At 47.7% G+C, this 17679-nt stretch overlaps 6 protein-coding genes across 8 annotated transcripts; 5 read left to right on the forward strand and 1 right to left on the reverse strand.

The window, feature by feature from the left end:
• Positions 1-94: 94 nt before the first annotated feature.
• Positions 95-3517, forward strand: LOC9643564 (actin cytoskeleton-regulatory complex protein pan1). Of its 2 annotated transcripts, none has more exons than XM_002963308.2 (12): positions 95-246; positions 368-1301; positions 1351-1608; positions 1665-1864; positions 1917-1991; positions 2050-2121; positions 2173-2271; positions 2322-2505; positions 2556-2621; positions 2672-2924; positions 2974-3040; positions 3095-3517. In XM_002963308.2, the coding sequence occupies exons 1-12, from the start codon at positions 127-129 to the stop codon at positions 3434-3436; spliced, it is 2670 nt and encodes an 889-aa protein (XP_002963354.2). In that variant the 5' UTR covers positions 95-126; the 3' UTR covers positions 3437-3517. The 2 variants fall into 2 exon arrangements, with proteins under 2 accessions (XP_002963354.2, XP_024524130.1); XM_024668362.1 differs by having other exon boundaries at positions 2977-3040.
• A 15-nt stretch (positions 3518-3532) lies between these two features.
• On the forward strand, positions 3533-4135 carry LOC9643565 (biogenesis of lysosome-related organelles complex 1 subunit 2). Its single transcript, XM_002963309.2, has 2 exons — positions 3533-3667; positions 3736-4135. The coding sequence occupies exons 1-2, from the start codon at positions 3548-3550 to the stop codon at positions 3991-3993; spliced, it is 378 nt and encodes a 125-aa protein (XP_002963355.2). The 5' UTR covers positions 3533-3547; the 3' UTR covers positions 3994-4135.
• A 122-nt stretch (positions 4136-4257) lies between these two features.
• On the reverse strand, positions 4258-6884 carry LOC9643566 (LRR receptor-like serine/threonine-protein kinase FLS2). Its single transcript, XM_002963719.2, has 2 exons — positions 5677-6884; positions 4258-5624 (listed from the first exon to the last, which is right to left on the reverse strand). Exons 1-2 carry the CDS (start codon positions 6173-6175, stop codon positions 4339-4341), a joined length of 1785 nt encoding a protein of 594 aa, XP_002963765.1. The 5' UTR covers positions 6176-6884; the 3' UTR covers positions 4258-4338.
• Positions 6885-7049: 165 nt separating this feature from the next.
• Positions 7050-8818, forward strand: LOC9655295 (formin-like protein 20). The gene is made up of 6 exons (XM_024668440.1): positions 7050-7157; positions 7222-7287; positions 7341-7470; positions 7532-7643; positions 7705-8329; positions 8387-8818. Exons 1-6 carry the CDS (start codon positions 7088-7090, stop codon positions 8740-8742), a joined length of 1359 nt encoding a protein of 452 aa, XP_024524208.1. The 5' UTR covers positions 7050-7087; the 3' UTR covers positions 8743-8818.
• A 38-nt stretch (positions 8819-8856) lies between these two features.
• Positions 8857-11413, forward strand: LOC9643567 (transmembrane 9 superfamily member 2). The gene is made up of 9 exons (XM_002963311.2): positions 8857-9209; positions 9269-9491; positions 9560-9954; positions 10008-10094; positions 10147-10348; positions 10417-10581; positions 10640-10756; positions 10817-11019; positions 11081-11413. The coding sequence occupies exons 1-9, from the start codon at positions 9034-9036 to the stop codon at positions 11298-11300; spliced, it is 1788 nt and encodes a 595-aa protein (XP_002963357.2). The 5' UTR covers positions 8857-9033; the 3' UTR covers positions 11301-11413.
• Positions 11414-11495: 82 nt separating this feature from the next.
• On the forward strand, positions 11496-16063 carry LOC9643568. 2 transcript variants are annotated; one of them, XM_024668437.1, is made up of 16 exons: positions 11496-11776; positions 11849-12114; positions 12173-12398; positions 12472-12720; positions 12781-12896; positions 12949-13041; positions 13100-13187; positions 13241-13467; positions 13528-13712; positions 13772-13971; positions 14027-14362; positions 14423-14524; positions 14592-14889; positions 14966-15114; positions 15167-15451; positions 15496-16063. In XM_024668437.1, the coding sequence occupies exons 2-16, from the start codon at positions 11861-11863 to the stop codon at positions 15652-15654; spliced, it is 2967 nt and encodes a 988-aa protein (XP_024524205.1). In that variant the 5' UTR covers positions 11496-11776; positions 11849-11860; the 3' UTR covers positions 15655-16063. The 2 variants fall into 2 exon arrangements, with proteins under 2 accessions (XP_024524205.1, XP_024524204.1); XM_024668436.1 differs by having other exon boundaries at positions 11496-12114.
• Positions 16064-17679: the final 1616 nt, after the last annotated feature.

A 17679-nucleotide genomic window follows, 5' to 3' on the forward strand; every position in this document is an offset into this window, starting at 1 on the left:
ATTTTCGTTGCGAACGGAGGTTCGAATCTCACCTTTGACACTGAGAATCTAATTTTGTTTTGGCTGGATATTCCATTTTTATTTTGCTCGAGGGGAGGAAGGAGAAAGGGTTCGCCCGGAGCGGCGATGGATCCTTTCGAGAGTTTCTTCCGCCAGGCGGATGTGGACGGCGACGGCAGGATCAGCGGGATGGAAGCTATTGCCTTCTTCCGGGGCGCCGGATTGCCGCAGATCGTCTTGGCCAAGGTAAGAATTCGCGCTCGCTTTGTCCCGGATTTAGGTCTTTGGAAATGCCTGCATTCTCCGGACGAGCTGGACGATGGTTTTCCCGGGCGGCTGAATCGATTTCTTTGCGCATTCTTGACAGATCTGGCAGCTCGCGGATCAAGCGCAGCGAGGGTTCCTCACAAAGCCAGAGTTTTTCCACGCGTTGAAGCTCGTCACTGTCGCGCAGTCTGGGAGAGAATTAACTCCGGAGATCTCCAGAGCCGCATTGCTAGGGCCAGCGTCTACGCAAATCCCACCTCCAAGAATAATTCCAGCTCAAGTGCCAGTGTCCTCGCCTTCGCCACCGCCAGCGTATAGGCCACCTTTGCAAAACCAACGAGTAAGTTATACTGGGCAGCAGCCGGGCCTCACTCCAGAGCCTCCGGCTCGCCCGTTCCAGCCACCACCTCCAGCTCCAGTTGCTACCACCAGCGCCGCCACTCCAGATGCTTTCGGTGCTCCATCGTTCCAGGCATTCCCGGAAGCTCCAAAGGCTCTGGTCAGCCAAGTTTCCACGTCCTCGATTCTTGGAGCAACCCCGAGCTCGAGCACGACTCCAACTAGTGTGTCTACTGCTCCAGCGGTTTCTTCGGCTCCAACGTCCTTTGCTGCCGATGGCTTTGGAGGTGAATCATTCAAAGCGTCTCCATCCCCGCGGCCTGTGCTTCCCGATGACTTTGGAGGTGATTCATTTTTTGCGGATTCTAGCCAGGCAATCGTTCCAGTCGCAACACTTGGTCCTAGCCCGACCGTTGGTCTCGGTACGGCCATTGTTCCAGTTACAGCGCTAGCCCCGACGCCTCCTCCAACGCCTCCTCCGGTGCAGACTTTCGGCCAACCAGTTGAAGTTCCGAGTTCTCCTGCAAGGCCTTATGCGCCACCGGTTCAAAATATCCATCATACCTGGCCGAAGATGACACAAGGAGATATCGAACGCTACAGCCAAGCATTTGCCAGTGTGGACTCTGATAGAGATGGGAAAGTTCGTGGGGATCAAGCGCGGGACGTGTTCTTGAGCTGGGGTCTTCCGAGAGGTAAGTTTGTGTTCTTATTTCAATGGAAGTAAAGTGCTTGTTTTTACAGACGTGCTGAAGAAGATATGGGATTTGTCCGACCAAGATGGAGATAGTATGCTGTCTTTAAGAGAATTCTGTATTGCATTATATTTTATGGAGCGCTATCGAGAAGGTCGACCTCCGCCTTCAGTCTTGCCTGCAGGCTTCTTACCCGAAAATCCATCTCCTTCTCCACAGCAGTTTGTCCCTACTCCTGTTAGACCTCCTGTTCTTCCTCCACAACGATCTTTGGGACCTGGTGTTCCAGTCATTCCTCAGGAGACAGGTGCGTAGTTCATTGATTTTTATTCTAATCTATCTTTCTAAGTTACATCGTTGCAGGTCCAGTGACGCTACCAGGAAGCCAAGGTGCAGGTCTGATGCCTTTGCAAGCAACTGCAGATTCTGCTCCAGCTGCGCAAACTATTCAATATAAGTCTAGAGCTCCTCCACTGGAACCGGAGCTTGTAACGCAGCTCAATAGGGACGATCAGGGGAATTTGAAGTCAAAATATCAGGAGGCGGAAATTTTGGACAGAAAGGTATTGTTTCTTGTATCAACTTGTTTCTTTACATTTCTTTCCTTGTATATAGGTGTTCGATCTCGACAAAGACATAAAACACGCTACCGAAATGATCGATTTTTATCGAGCGAAATTGCAAGAAATAGTTGAGACTTTAAAGCTCTACTCGTAGTAAGACTTACGCGTGTTTTTTCATCTTCTAGATACTGTTCAAAACTAGAACTGATAATCACCTGCTGGAGATCACTGAGAGAGTAGCTTCCGACAAGCGTGAGGTTTGTAGGTGTGGCCGCACTTGTTTTTGCTCACTGATAGATAAAGTGCAGGTTGAGGCGTTGCGCAAAAAATATGATCAAAAGTTCCAGCAAGCTGGTGAATCCAACTCGCGGCTTTTAGCTGAAGAGGCTGCATTTCATGATATACAGGTTTAGCTTTCAAGTCGTACATTCTTTTTATACTAATCCCTTTTCACCAGAGAAGAAAAATGGAACTTTACACCACCATAGCAAAGATCGACCAAAGCGCAAAGAAGGAGGGGCTTCAGGAGCGTGCAGAAGAAATATCTGGCGATTTGAACGAGCTAAAGACGTTGCTGAATCAACGAGCAAAGAAGCTTGGCTTGCGTGCAAGACCTTCCTCTGCTATGGAGCTGCCATTTGGTAAAATTTTATGCTAGTTATTTGGATTTTTAAGACTCTGGCTTTTCCAGGATGGCAGCCAGGTATTCAAGAAAACGCTGTGGATTGGGATGATTGGGACAAATTCGACGATGAAGGTTCGTGTTCTGCGTGAAGACATAAAGCGTTGAATAATTTGGTTTTATAGGCTTTTCTTATTTTCAACAAGTCGAAGAAACGAAGAAGCCTGCCGAAGAGAAGAAGGTGGCCGAAGAAAAGAAAGCTGCCGACAAGAAAGCGGAAGATAGTCCTTCAGAAAATGGTTCTACTGAAACTCTCAAGGAGAACCACGTGGAAGAGAAGAGTCCAGACGCTAACACACTCGAAGAGAAACCGGAAGAAAATGCTCCGGAAAAACCAGAGGAGAAACCAGTAGAACACGAGCAACGTCCTCCTGAAAGGTAAACATTTTGGATCGTGGTAAGGAGAACTTAACATGTCTTCCTCCAGCAGAAAGAACTCGGTGCCGGACTGGTCGAGCGTGTTTGGCGACGAGCCCGCTTGGAACTTGAGCCAGGTAAATCTCCTTCGCGAAAACTTACAACAAGCATTCGATCTTTGTTTTCTCCAGGACTTCGGGAAGAATGCTGCTGTGGACGGACAAGTATCCTCGTCGGGAGGTTTCATGGGTCTGAGATCCATCAAAACTTCCACCTCTGCTGCGACGAGCATAGCCGGCGATGCATCAGTCCCAGAGACGCCGCTCTTCAGCACTCTATCACCTCCGACGCTGGACGATCAACGGAGCGTGAGAGGGGGCGACGAATCCGCCCCCGAGACGCCGCTCTTTAAGTCCCCGGATCAACAGGGCAGCCGGAGTTCGTTCGCGAGATTCGACTCGTTCGGCCACCACGGCATTTTTGACGATCCGGGCACCTCGTTCGATGGCACGAACCAGTGGAGCACATTTTAGGAAAGGTTTTTACCCGCCATTCATTCATGGAATACAGTGAGCTTTTTTGCGTTTAAAAAATTTGACTGTTACAAGTGGGCACGATGGAGGATTTTAGGGTTCTTCGAGACGATGGAGGATTCTCCTCCTCCTCCTCCTCCTCCTCCTTCCCTTGTTGATTCTTCTTCTCTGGCGAAGGCGATGGGGGCCTTGGCGCTCAACCTCGCCAGCGTCGCGCGCGGGGAGCTCCAGGTGCGTGGAATGCCGGCGGCTAGGAATCGCGAGATTTTGCGAGAGATTTCTTAGGTTTGTCCTGGCAGGGCGCCGGCACCCACGCGGAGCTGATCGAGAAACTCAATCTCAAGGTGGGCACCGAGTACGACGACTACGCCGATTTCGCGTCGGGGCTGCTCGTGTTTGTGGAGCGGCTCAAGCAGCAGAACGAGTCGCTGTGCAGCAACCTCAAGGTCATCCAGGAGATCGACGACGAGGTCCGGCACCTGGAAGCCATCGTCTCCACGCTCGACGGCTACACTGCCACTCTCGAGACCAAAATTAAAAACGCTTACAACGCTTGAGAGTTACTTGTAGATCTATGATCTATATCACCTCCTATCTCCTCTTCTTTCCAGGCTAAAGGTGACTATAAACATGTATATCTATCTATGAAAATCTTGTGGGTAATTCTCATTCTTTCAAAAACGCAATATGCTGTTGGAACTTCGTCTGTGATTTAATTTGCAAGTAAATGAAGTTTAGGCATCTTTAATATTTTATTTTATCTCTAGATCCACATTCACTAACTATAACATTCTAAGAATGACATTCACATAATAAATATATATTCATTCATTCATATATTATTTACAAAGTTTTACAATGCCACAATGCCCCACAAAGAGCATAATATTGATAATCATACGTCATATAGCCTCTTTTTGCTTTAGCAACCCGACAGTTTGCAAATAATACCTGATCCGCTTGGTTAGCCAAATCACGAACGACTCTGACACAAGAGACATAACAGCCCAGAAGCCGCCACATAATCCAACAGCTACACCGACCGCAAATGCTTTACCATCTACAAAATCGCCATTCTCATGTTCCTTGGACGGTGACGATGAATCTTCAGGTCCAACCGTGCATGGCTTGTTCAGAAGACGGCCACACAATCCTGGGTTTCCAGCAAAGGCTGAAATGTCATTGAATGTGCTGAATTGTGCTGACGTCGGGATCGGTCCAGAAAGGTTGTTGTTGGAGACATTGAAGTATGACAGGGATGTCAAACTGGTGAGCTGGGGAGGAATCTGACCGCTGAGCTGATTATCGTAGAGCTGGAGGAGTATGAGGCGAGTTGCATTCGCTAAAGTGGACGGAATGGGGCCGGACAGCATGTTGTCACACAGCCAAAGGTGTTGAAGGTTTTGCAGCTGTCCAAGCTCGGGTGGTATGGATCCACTTAGCTTGTTCTCGCACAGGTCCATCACCGTGGGGAAGAATTCATAAGAGTAGGAAAGTATCTTCGCTGCATCACCACCTGAAGGAGATAGATTGTTTTGAAGTTGCACACCGCTAAGGTCGGGATCAAATTGAGGTTTCGTGGGAAACTTCAGATAATTGAGACTTCCCAGCTGTGGAGGAATGCTTCCAGTGAATCTGTTTCGGTACAGAATAAGGTGCCTGAGATTCGTGAAGTTTCCAAGCCAGGGAGGTATGGGACCTTTCATCCAATTTGTTGACACTGAGAGATACCTGAGTGAGGCCATGTCCTTCACTGCGTCTGGAAATGGACCGCTAAGCGAGTTGTAGCCAACATCCAACATCTTCAGTGACGTGAGTCCACTGAAGCTTGGAGGCAGATTACCTGTGAGATTGTTTCCAGTGAGGGCAAGAATCCTGAGGTTGGACAGGTTGCCTATGCTGCTGGATATTTCACCACTGAGGAAGTTCCTCATAAGAGCCATCTCGCGCAAGAGGGTGCAGTTGGAAATCTCGGGTGGGATAGAACCGCTGAGCTGATTAGATGCAAGAATCAAATGCTGAAGATTTGTGAGATAGCCAAGCTCAGGCGGTATAGAGCCACTGAGCTGATTAGATGCGAGACTCAAATGCTGAAGATTTGTGAGATAGCCAAGCTCAGGCGGTATAGAGCCACTCAAAGCGTTGTCTGCCAGATAAAGTTCCCGGAGTTGGACAAGATTCCAAAGGCCTGCAAAATGAACTTATGATCAACATAGCCACTGTGCAGAAAATTCCTAGACCTTGAGGAATGGAGCCTGTCAGATTGTTTTGCCCCAGATTAAGGTACTTGAGCGCCCGGATGGTCGAAATGCTTTGGGGTATGCTTCCAGACAAAGAATTATTGAGCAGATTGAGCACCTGAAGACGGGAGGAGGCATTGTACTGACAGCCATCAAAGGTGAGGTGTCCACTGAGATTGTTGTTGGAGAAATCTGCAAACTGAAGCGAAGGGAGTCTACACCAAACAGGCCACAACTTTCCGCTCAGACCGGCACCCGTCAGGTTCAGCTTGAGCACAAGATCGCTCCGCTTGTTCCAGACAATTCCTCTCCAGGAACTTGGATGCCCTGAATCATTCCAGCTCGATAGTGCCGCTCGTGTTTGCTCATCCAGTGTATCCTTGAAACAGAGCAGCAATGACTTATCTCCAGATGCTTTTGAACAAACGTGCTCAGGTTTGCAGGATCGGGGCCACTGCAATGCACTAAGCACCATAACCAGCAACATCAAATGCGCCATTGCAAGAACGGTGGAGTCTATTCTGCTCAAGAAACCGAAACCAACTATATATAGTGAAGGAAGAATTGGACAAACACCTGAAGTTGGAACAGGCAAATTGGATGAATGGAAAATTTGGAACGCATTACAGAGAGCGTCACAGAGAAAGAAGTTTCCAACATTCACGGGGAAGACAAACAAAATACGCGTTCTTGTATGGAAAATGAGTTCACACTGTCCCGTTAAAAGGAGGCGTGGCGAATTGTCCTACCTAAGCACACCATCTCCAGGTTGCGACGGATCAGCTCAAGTCACCATCAACTCCAGCAGTGACTCTTGCTCGCTTTGCCGTCATCTACGGGTGCGCCTCTACTCAACTTTCACACGCTAACATCTAAAGATGCGGCAAAGTACCTCACAGCCATGGAACGCAGGGACATCCTAATTGACAAAGTCACCCCTCAAGTAGTAAGTGTAAACTTAGTGAAAAATTTAGTATGCTGCGGTCACTCTCCAAAAGCTAAACACCACCAGCAAAGGTTGCAAGCCTTACAAGGATCCTGACCGAGCCGTTGCGAAAGAGGTGGTGGAAATGAATCCGGGCGATGGTGCTTCTTACGCTCCTGAAGCCGAAGTTCTTGCAGCAACCTTGGAGATCAACGATGAGGTCCGGGGAAACCATGCTCGACCATCTCTGAAAATCTTGGGTGGGTCTGGGATTCTTTCATCGATCTGTAAATTCATGGGCCAAGAATCCGTTCGAGATCGACACGCACATCCGTGAGGAGCTTAGGGCTCTTCAGAAGCCACTTAGAAGCAAGCACGCTTCTCCGCGTGGCGCGTCACGACGCGTTTCGTACGCATACCGTACGGCGGTCCCGAGCACTATATTGACCCCGCGAGGGAGCTTTCGATAGGTTTCTTGTGAGAGCTATGGGAGCCGGGAGATTGAGCGGCAGCCTGGAAGTGACGCTGGTCTCGGCCACGCTGCTACGATCCGAAGGTAAGATCGCATCGATCTCGGGAGTGGAAAGGTTTTGAGATTTTTTCTCTTGTTTTTGCCCCAGAGTCGCTAGATACTTATGCGACTGTGCGATGTGGAACGCATCAGTCTACTACTCACACCGCCAAAGGTATGCTCGTTTTCTAGCTCCAGAAAGTTTTTAGCTTTGAGGTTTCTATCCAGATCAGGGAGGTCTCCCTAGCTGGAACAAGGTTTTCAAGTTTAAACTCGATGATGAGAGCGAAGCGGAGACCATTCTTGTGGAGGTTTTCGGTGTCAAGCCCGAGCTGGATGAGCTCATCGGTCTTGTCAGGTAAGAAAAAGTTTTTCCTTTCTTGTGGTTTCCGACACTTGATTTAAAAACTGAAACGCAGGATACCGATCTCCAAGGCCGTTTCATCCGACAGGGAATTGCTCGCATTGACAAAGCCAGGAGGTGGCGAGTCTGGTCAGATCAAAGTTAACTTCAACTGGATTCCTTCCAAGGTAAGCAATTTTTCTTTCGTCCTTGATCGAGTTTTCATGCCAACTTTCGTGATCTCCACAGGATAGCGAGACCACCAAGGCTTTCCACCCCAGCGCTCCATATCCAGCAGGAATCGAGACAGCCTTCTCCGACTTGAAACTCTCCAAATCTCAAGAACAGCCTGGAGAAGCTCCATATCCGCCACCACCATCCTACGCTCCTCCCGCCTACACAGTCGAGTCCCCGCCATACCCTCCAAGCTATCCTCCAGCATCCGGAAAGAAAGCTCCAGACACTCCTTACAGCAGAGATCCAATCTATCCCCCGGAAGGCGGATCGATCTCACTCCATCCTCCACCGTACCACGCCAGCGACTATCCTCCGCCACCTCCAGTTCCAGCGTTTCCATCGCCAACTTACGCTCCACTCACGGAAGAAATAACGAGCCGAGGCCTGGGTGACAAGCAAGACAAAGGCAAGCACGGCTATCCTCCATCCGGCTATCCTCCGCAAGATCCTTACGGCTATCCTGGTGGCTATCCTCCCGCTCCCGGTGGCTATCCCCCGGCTCCAGGGGGTTACCCCCCGGCTCCTCACGGTGGTGGCGGCTATCCCCCGGCCGGGTATCCTCCGGCTCCTCCTCACGGTGGCGCCGCTGGATATCCTCCAGCCGGGTATCCATCGTCCTCGGACTCTCGCATGGGAGGTAAGAAGTTTGCTGGTTTACCCAAACTTTCATGAAATTAACATTGTATGATCACAGGCCATGGAATAGCTGGAGCTATCGCTGGTGCCGCCGCGAGTATGCTCGGCGGTGGAGCTCATGGAGCTCACGGCGGGTATGGCTATGGTCAGACTGGTCACACTCCCGGTTATGGTCACGCCCCTGGTTATGGTCACGCCCCGGGCTATGGACACGCCCCCGCCCCCTATGGGTATGGACACGGCCACGGTAAGCATGGTAAGCATGGTAAGCACGGTAAGCATGGGCACTACGGCGGTGGATACATGGTTGGCCATGGCGGTGGTCACTATGGTGGTCACCATGGTAAGAAGTTCGGCGGCAAGCACGGGATGTTTGGCAAGCACAAGGGCGGCAAGTACGGCAAATGGAAGTAAAAGTTGCTCGTAGCATTATGCTTAACTCTAATCGTTGTTATTTTACTTTAATAAATGCCATCGTGTAAATATATTATATTTTACCCCTTGCTCTCGCGCTGGATTGTGTTTCTACACGCTTGCCGAGGCGACTGCGAGAGAGCGAGCGCGTCCTCCTCGGCGCGCGCCGCGATCTGGGATCCACATTCGCGATCGGATGCCAATTCCGCTGGCCGGCCGCTCGTTGTAGGGTAAGATCTGAGCTGCGCGTCTAGGGTTTTAGATTCGGCAGAGAGGGAGAGCAAGGGGGAGATGGTCCAGCTGGGAGGAATGCGGCGCTGCCTCGCCGCTTGGATCCTGCTCGCGCTCGCCACTGCTGCGAGTGGCTCCCTGCATCGATCGATTCTCAGCGCCCGAGATCACACTTATGGCGAGAATGACAAGGTCCCTCTCTACGCGAACAAAGTCGGGCCATTCCACAATCCCAGGTAGGATTGGATGGATTTTGGGGATTTTTCTCTCAAGGATTTTTTTCTGTTACTCGCAGTGAGACGTACCAGTATTTCGATCTTCCTTTCTGCGAGCCATCAAATCTCAAGCACAAGAGTGAAGATTTGGGTGAGGTTCTTGAGGGCGACCGAATGGTGACCACTCGGTATAACATCACTTTCAAGACTGACAAAGAGACGGAAGAGCTTTGCTCTTTCAAGCTCGAGCCGGAGACGAAACGCAAGTTCCGGAGTGCTATTGAGCAAGACTACTACTTCCAGGTTAGCTTTTTCCCCCTTCTGTTGACGTCTAGTACCATTCGCTCACTTTTTTTCTCTGGATTTGGCAGATGTTTTTCGATGATCTCCCCTTATGGGGCTTTGTTGGAAAGCTCCAGACCGACGAGAAAAAGGAGGAGCGCTACATGCTTTTCACGCATGTCCATTTCGAGATCGCATTTAATGACAATCGGGTGATCGAGGTCACTGTGTCAACCGATCCGGATCACGCCGTGGATATCAGCGATGATGAGCCCACCGATGTGAAGTTCACTTACTCCGTGAAATGGAAGAAGACACCGATCACCTTCGACCGAAGGATGGAAAAGTATCAAAAGTATTCCTTTCTGCCGCAGCATTTGGAGATCCACTGGTTCTCGATTATCAACTCCTGTGTGACAGTGCTTCTATTGACGGGGTTTCTGGCAACGATTCTCATGCGCGTCCTGAAGAACGACTTTATCAAGTTTGGATCTTACCTCTTCACTTTGAGCTTTACTAACGCCTCTAGCTTTTCAGGTATACTAAAGAGGATGAGGAGGATCCAGAGGAAACCGGGTGGAAATATATCCATGGAGACGTTTTCCGGTTTCCAAACCATCCAAAGTAAGAACTTTTCAAGAGATAATTCTCTTGTCTCATGTGTGTGGCTTGGCAGTATGTTTGCGGCTGTTATTGGAAGTGGAACGCAGCTTCTAGTTCTTGCGTTATGTATCTTTGGCTTGGCGCTGGTGGGAGTGTTCTATCCGTACAACAGAGGAGCGCTCAACACAGCATGCCTCGTAATTTATGCTCTGACGGCTGGTATTTCTGGGTACGTCTCTGCACACTTGTACCGTCAAATGGGAGGTGAAGCCTGGGTAAGAATAGTTTCCACTTGACTTCCAGGTGTTTGGTATCTCACTCAACTCTGGACTAAACCTTTCAGGTTCGAAATCTCCTGCTCACGGCATCACTTTTTTGCGGTCCTTTGTTTTTGGTATTTTGCTTCAACAACACCGTTGCTATATCATACCGGTCTACGGCTGCACTTCCGTTTGGAACTATCGTGATCATCTTCATTATCTGGGCGCTCGTCACGTTCCCCTTGACAGTAAGTATACTCGGGCGTCCCGCCTTGCGTTTATTCATCTTTTTGTTTCCTTGTAAAGGTTCTTGGAGGAATTGCTGGCAAGAACAACAAGAATGAATTTTACGCACCTTGCAGGACCAAAAAGTTCCCGAGAGAGATTCCTGCGCTTCCGTGGTATCGGAAAACCATCCCTCAGGTGATTGAAACTTCTCTACTTGGTTCCAGTTAGTTGCTCACAACGCACGCTTTGCCGCAGATGTGCATGGCCGGTTTCCTTCCTTTCAGCGCCATCTATATCGAGTTGTACTATATCTTCGCCAGTGTCTGGGGGCACAAGATCTATACAATTTACAGCATTCTATTCATCGTCTTCATCATTCTGATCATCGTGACTGCGTTCATCACCATCGCTCTCACGTATTTCCAGCTCGCAATCGAAGATCACGAATGGTGGTGGAGGTAAGCTTTTTCTCGTTCTCTCTTTCTGATGGAAGAACTCAAATCAATCGCTCGCTCGCAGGTCGGTCTTTTGTGGTGGATCCACTGGCCTGTTCGTCTACGGCTACTGTTACTACTACTACTTTGCGAGATCGGACATGACCGGCCTGATGCAAACTTCCTTCTTCTTCGGCTACATGGCGTGCGTGTGCTATGGTTTCTTTTTGATGCTCGGCTCCGTGGGATACAGGGCCTCGCTCCTCTTCGTCCGCCACATCTACAGAGCGATCAAATGCGAATAAAGAAAACCAGAGAGGTGATTGCTCGGCTGGACTTAAGATCGTTCTTGCATTTTGTTAGAAAGAAAAACTTTTATGGTATCCTAGAAAGCAAACTATAAAGGATATACTTCGAATCGACCAATCGCGAGCTAGCATTTATCATCCGGGATTTGCGAGAAGCTGTGATATCCATTGGGGGCATTTGCCGGGCGCTAGATTCGATCACCAACTCCTTTGGGTTGCCTATTTGGACTTGTTGCGTGGATTGACGATGGAGCTCTTAGAGATTTGTGGAAGTCCTTGGGCGAGGTTGCGCTGCGCTTTCGTCATTGGAGGGGGGCGAATATGCTTCCATATCCCTCGCAAAATCCTAAAGTCTGGAACCCTAACAGGGGGCAGAAGGGAAAAAAGGGAGCCGAGCAGTCGAGATTGCGGCTTAGGGCGGGGCGAGCTCGCTGCTGCGCGCCAGGGTTTGGATCGGCCGCTCCGCGATCGAGGTAGAAATTCTAGAATGCGGTGAAGCTACGGGCTGGGCTGATTGCGCTGCTGAAATGCGCTCTGATTTGAAGCTGCTGATCGAAATGGACCGGGTGAAGGAGATTCTCACCCACCAGTACTCGTATCCTCACGAGCACTCGCGCCATGCGATGCTCGCGGTGCTGGCCGGCTGCCTCTTCTTCATTTCCACGGACAATTTCCACACGCTGATTCATCGGTTTGACAACAATATCAAGTGGTGGTCCATCTATGCGTTCCTGCTGGGATTCTTCTACTTCTTCTCATCGCCTTTTCTCGTCAGGACGATCGAGCCGAGCTACTCGAATTTCAATCGATGGTACTCTTTCTTGTTAGATTGAAAATTATGATTTTTCTTTCTTTTTGCTTTATCTCAGGTATGTTCTTTGGTTGCTTGTTGCGGCAGTATATCATCTTCCAAGCTTCCAATCCATGGGAGTTGACATTCGGATGAACTTATCCCTCTTCCTTACGTTATTTATGGCATCGGTGCTCATCCTCGTCCTCTTTCATATCAGCTATCTGGGATTGTGGTATCTGGGCCTTGTTGCTCGTCTTGCTGGAAATCGCCCGGAGATCCTCACAATTTTGCAGAACAGCACGGTTTGTTTCTCCTTTAGTTTCCATTTTAAAATTCCTTCTCACTTGTTTTTTCCGTCGTCTCTTCTTTTTGTAGGTGCTGAGTATTGCATGCTGCGTTTTCTACAGTCACTGTGGAAATCGTGGGCCTAAAGGTAAACCTTTGGGAAGGCAACTGTCGTCCACGGTGCTGTTCGAGAACTTATTACACTCGAATCTAACAAAATGGATAAACAACTGGCCTCCAATGCACGAAGTAAAAGAACAAGTGTGTCACAACTGGCTTGGTCCGGTTGGGTCGGCGGCCGACTATCCCGTTTTCTCAAAGTGGGTTGTTTATGGCGAGGTATGAAGTGCTAATTGCAATATGTCGGTGGGATATGATTAACAGCCTCGTGATTTCTAGATGGTTTGTCATGATGCTTGCGTTAAAACATCGGAAAACATTTCTCCCATATTTTCCTTATGGGCGACATTTATCGGACTCTACATTGCGAACTATATCGTTGAACGCTCCACGGGGTGAGTGGAGACTTTCACCATGTAAACTGAGTAACAAAACCCTTTTGTGCAGGTGGGCCTTGACACATCCTCAGCCGTCCGGTGCACGACGACGAAAAATTGTTACGGCTCCAGAGTTTCTCGATATGGTTCCATGGTACTCAGGGTACAGTGAAAGAACCTTGAGGACGCTGATTTCCTGACGCTGGTTCTAACTTTTGCAGAACGTCAGCCGACCTGTTTAAAACAGCGTTTGATCTTGTGATATCTGTGACGCTGTTTCTTGGTCGATTCGATTTACGCACTATGCAGGTAACGTTCTTTTCTTAGTTTGTTCTTTTGTATCTAATATGCTTTGGCTCCAGGCTGCCATTAGTAAAGCACAACAAACTGAAAAGGACGGGTTCCTATATACACATTTTCATAAAAAAGAAGAAATGTGGTTCGATTTTATGGCTGATACTGGAGACGGGGGTAACTCTACATATACTGTAGCCCGTCTTCTCGCTCAACCATTTCTCAAAGTTAATGTTGGCGGCCGAGAAACTGTTCTCCAGCGTAGTAGTTTACTTCTTCTTGGAGGCGATCTTGCGTAAGCTTCAATATTGTTCTCATGCATCAAACAGATTGTTTTGCCTTCTATGTTTTGCAGCTATCCAAATCCTTCTCCAACGTCTTATGAGCAACGTCTTTTTCGACCATTTGAATATGCAATGCAGCCCCCAAAGTTTTACAGGCCGGAGCATATCGCTGCTACGAAACCAGAGCTTCCTGATAATGTGGAGAAGCTTCAAGCTTATGTTGGTCCTCAGTGTTTTGCAATTCCAGGAAATCACGGTTGGTGCTTACTATTCAGTTCACTTGCAGTTCTTCTTATACATGTATTTTCGTTTCAGATTGGTTTGATGGACTCGAAACATTTATGCGATACATATGTCACAAAAGCTGGCTTGGAGGCTGGTTACTGCCTCAAGAGAAGAGCTACTTTGCCTTGCAGCTGCCACACGGATGGTGGGTGTTCGGTCTGGACCAAGCTTTACATGGAGACATAGACTTATTCCAGTTTAAATATTTTTCCGAGATTGCTAAAGAGCAGGTACTTATCCTTGAATCAATTACCTAGGTGTGTTAAGGTGTTTCTAATGGCACAGGTGGGATCAAAGGACTCGGTGATTATTATTACTCATGAACCGACCTGGTTACTAGATTGGTACTGGGAAGGGTCAACAGGAAACAATGTTTCTCATCTAATCAAGGATCATCTGAAAGGCCGCTGTCGTCTACGCTTATCGGGTGATCTACATTTTTATATGCGTCACACGGCAGGCCCAGCAGCCGAGAATCCAGCCAGTGTGCAGCATTTGATAGTGAATGGCTGTGGCGGAGCTTTTCTTCACCCAACTCACGTCTTCACAAAGTTTTCTCAGTTTGAAGGCACAACGTACCAAAACAAAGCCTCGTACCCTTTGCCTGTAGACTCCAGAAAGGTATCCCGTTTTGGTGCTTTTCTTAATTTGTTTCTCCTTTCTGACTCGTGCTCTTTTCAGATTGCATTGGGAAACATTCTGAAGTTTCGAAAGAAAAACTGGAGATTTGATATCATTGGAGGAGTTTTGTATTTCGTCCTCGTTTTTTCCATGTTTCCTCAGGTACTCTGCAGTCCTAAATTCTGCCGGATTCGATTCATCAATTCTATTTCTCTTTTATTTCCTGCAGTGCGATCTGGATAAATTTTTTCAGAAAAACACATTCTTTGGACATACTCGGCAGTTCTTCAATACAGTTGGACAGGTAATATACTTTCTACTAGAGGATTCATATGTTTCGCTGGGGGGACTATTTGGGATGCTTATTCTAGCGGTGCTCTTTGTCCCTGGAAAAGTTTCTCGCAAGAAGAAATTTCTTATAGGATTCCTACACTGCTGTGTACATTTAATCGTTGCGATCGGCCTCCTGCTTCTGTTGGAGCTTGGGATCGAGACTTGCGTTCGACATGGTCTGCTGGGCAATGCAGGTACGTCGATTTCTTTTCTCTTCTTTTTATGTTTCCATTGTAATCTGAACACCGGTTTCTTTTGTTGGATTCGTAGGCTACCATACCTTGTACGAGTGGTATCGATCAGTTGAAAACGAGCATTTTCCTGACCCTACGGGTTTACGTGCTCGTATGGAGCGTTGGACTTTGGGCTTGTATCCCGCGTGCTTAAAGTATTTGATGTCAGCTTTTGATGTTCCAGAGGTAAGGAAAAACATTCCGTTTGCAGTGGCGGTTTCTGAACTGGATTGTGCAGGTGATGGCTGTGACAAGAAGTAATATTTGCAGGACAGGATTGGATTCTATGTCCCGAGGCTTCAAACTCATCTATTACTCCTCGGTCTTCCTCTACTTCTGGGTTTTCTCTACGCCGGTGGTATCGTTTATCTTTGGAAGCTACTTATATACTTGCATCAACTGGCTGAACTTACACTTTGACGAGGCGTTCTCGTCATTGCGCATTGCAAACTACAAATCTTTTCTGCGGTGCCATGTGACAAAGACCGGCGATTTGGAAGTCTACACCCTTGCAGTTGACAAGGTAAACAAGCTTCATACTTTCTGGTGACATCACCTTTCATGCAGGTTCCAAAGGAGTGGATGTTGGATCCACTCTGGGACGAGGAGCAATCAGTGTCTCCCTCTTACAGCAGGAAGTATCCGAGTCAGTGGATACCTCTTCCACCTTACAGGGATGCCAATTGCAACGTCCGGGTGATCGACCACTTTGTTGTAAGCAAGTAAAAGGGAAACAGACTTGTTTATAGAATGACAGGCTCGAGAATGGCCCAGGACACAAGTAAGCCCGAGTTGGGAAGCCAAGAAGATCACTGGATTGGGTTTAAAGATTTTTAAGCGAATACCAGTTTGAAAGCTTGTGCCGTTTACACCTCGTGGACTTCGCTTCGTTATTGCTAGATGCAAACAGCGCTTGCGTTTGTCTTAACACCATGGTCATTCCTACACTGTAATTTGCTTTATAGAAGCAAACCCTCTCAAACTCGCCTGGTACACGACTTCACATTTCACAATCGTCATTGCTACTGGTCCTTGCTGATGCGTAGCTGTCTGAAGTAGAACAACTTAGATTTTGGATCATCCAAAGCTTCCCATGAAACTTGTAATGCAATGGAACTCATGGAAAGCAGAGAAACTTTCTGAGCTGCAACACCGGGATACTTTCCGAGTTATAGTGGACCCTCAACTATTCAGATTTATATCTGTTGCTATAATTTTCATCTTCACGAGCTAGCGTCCAATTCTTCAGCTTGCGCAAGAATACGTGGAAAGTAAAGTAATTGCCGTCCCTACCCTTCCATATTCTAATCAGGAGATTTGACACATCCAATTGATCTTCCCTGATAGGACTCTCAGTCTTGCGAGCGCAGCAGCATTTTGTTGGTCGACAAAAGCGATCAAGGCAATTGCGATCCTGGTATCTAGCATTGGAGAGCGCATGTAAATAGACGTTACTTTTCTTTTAGACAAGCAGCAAACATACGTTCAAGAGCTGGCTTGAGATTTTACTGACACTTGCGAGAAGAGAAGTCGCAAATATCATACCCAGTCCCATCTAATGAACACTCTTGATTTCCACTTCTTCCACCTCTTCTTGGATTGTGCCTGTACAAGCGAGCTCTGAGGTGGCTAGAGCTCATAAACTTACCGGCTTGTCTATACTTCTCTTTTCTTTTTTTCTAGAGAACCACACCTCAAGTCAATGGACTTGAGGAAAAGGCCTGGGAAAAAAATTGAATGGGAGAAGGAAAAAAAAGGAAAAACCAATCACTTTGTCTCGTGCTTAAATCTTTCCCGCACAGCCATAGCCCGCAAGACAGTCCTTATTAGATCTAGATTCGTGAGAGAGAAAGGACCACAAACATTCCAAAGTAGCAGTTTTTGCAGCTCCTTTATGGTTGACATGCACGTAGGCCTGGCTGGACTGGCAAAAAAATATAAAGTCGAATTAGTGTGAAAGTCTACCTCCTTTCAACTAGCTGGCGACTTTCTCGATGGAGCTGGAAAGAATGGATTCATCCTGCTTCTTTTCCTGTGTCAGTATCGCTCAAGACTGTTTTTCAGTAAGCTAGACCATGACTTGCAATGAGAAAACAACATGCTTAGATCTCGTGACCTGTTCTCCGCCAAAGCGCCACAGGCTGTGGCGGCCATGGCTGGTTGCGCCATGGCAACCATCAAGACGCATTGCAATTCCAGGGCCAAGCCAAGGCATGGCACCACAGATATTAACACTTGCATCATGTGACACAATTGAGAATGAGGGGATTGCCCAAGGTTTGTGGCAGCTTTTCTTGTGAATTCTTTTAGATGCTAAGCATGGGGTAGCAGTTCTCGGACTGTCCAGAACGTCCTCACGCCACAGCGGCCATACCACGCCCTTGGAACTCCGGCAATGACTAGTCCCAAGCCCAGTCGACCTTTAAGTTCTAATTCTGGTTAGTGTGTTTCTATGTCATAATAATCAAAATGACACATGTTAATATCATCATTCTGATAATTAATATCAATCACCATATCCAAATCTCTCGAGAGGGAGGAGATAAGAAACGAGATTAGCTAAAACCTCCACTATACTTTTATGTTTCTTCGAATTGAAAAATTTGGATTGGGATAATGAACTTTTATGTCTTGATTCTAGTACTTTGGTGACTAAATAAATTGTACATTTGATTTATATTAATAATTAACAATGTGAATTTACAAATTATACCATAAACACTTAGCATTGTTTGCTTACTTAAGTAAGAG

The sequence above is a fragment of the Selaginella moellendorffii genome, unplaced genomic scaffold (genome assembly GCF_000143415.4).
Source record: "Selaginella moellendorffii unplaced genomic scaffold, v1.0 SELMOscaffold_3, whole genome shotgun sequence".
NCBI classification, from domain to species: domain Eukaryota; kingdom Viridiplantae; phylum Streptophyta; class Lycopodiopsida; order Selaginellales; family Selaginellaceae; genus Selaginella; species Selaginella moellendorffii.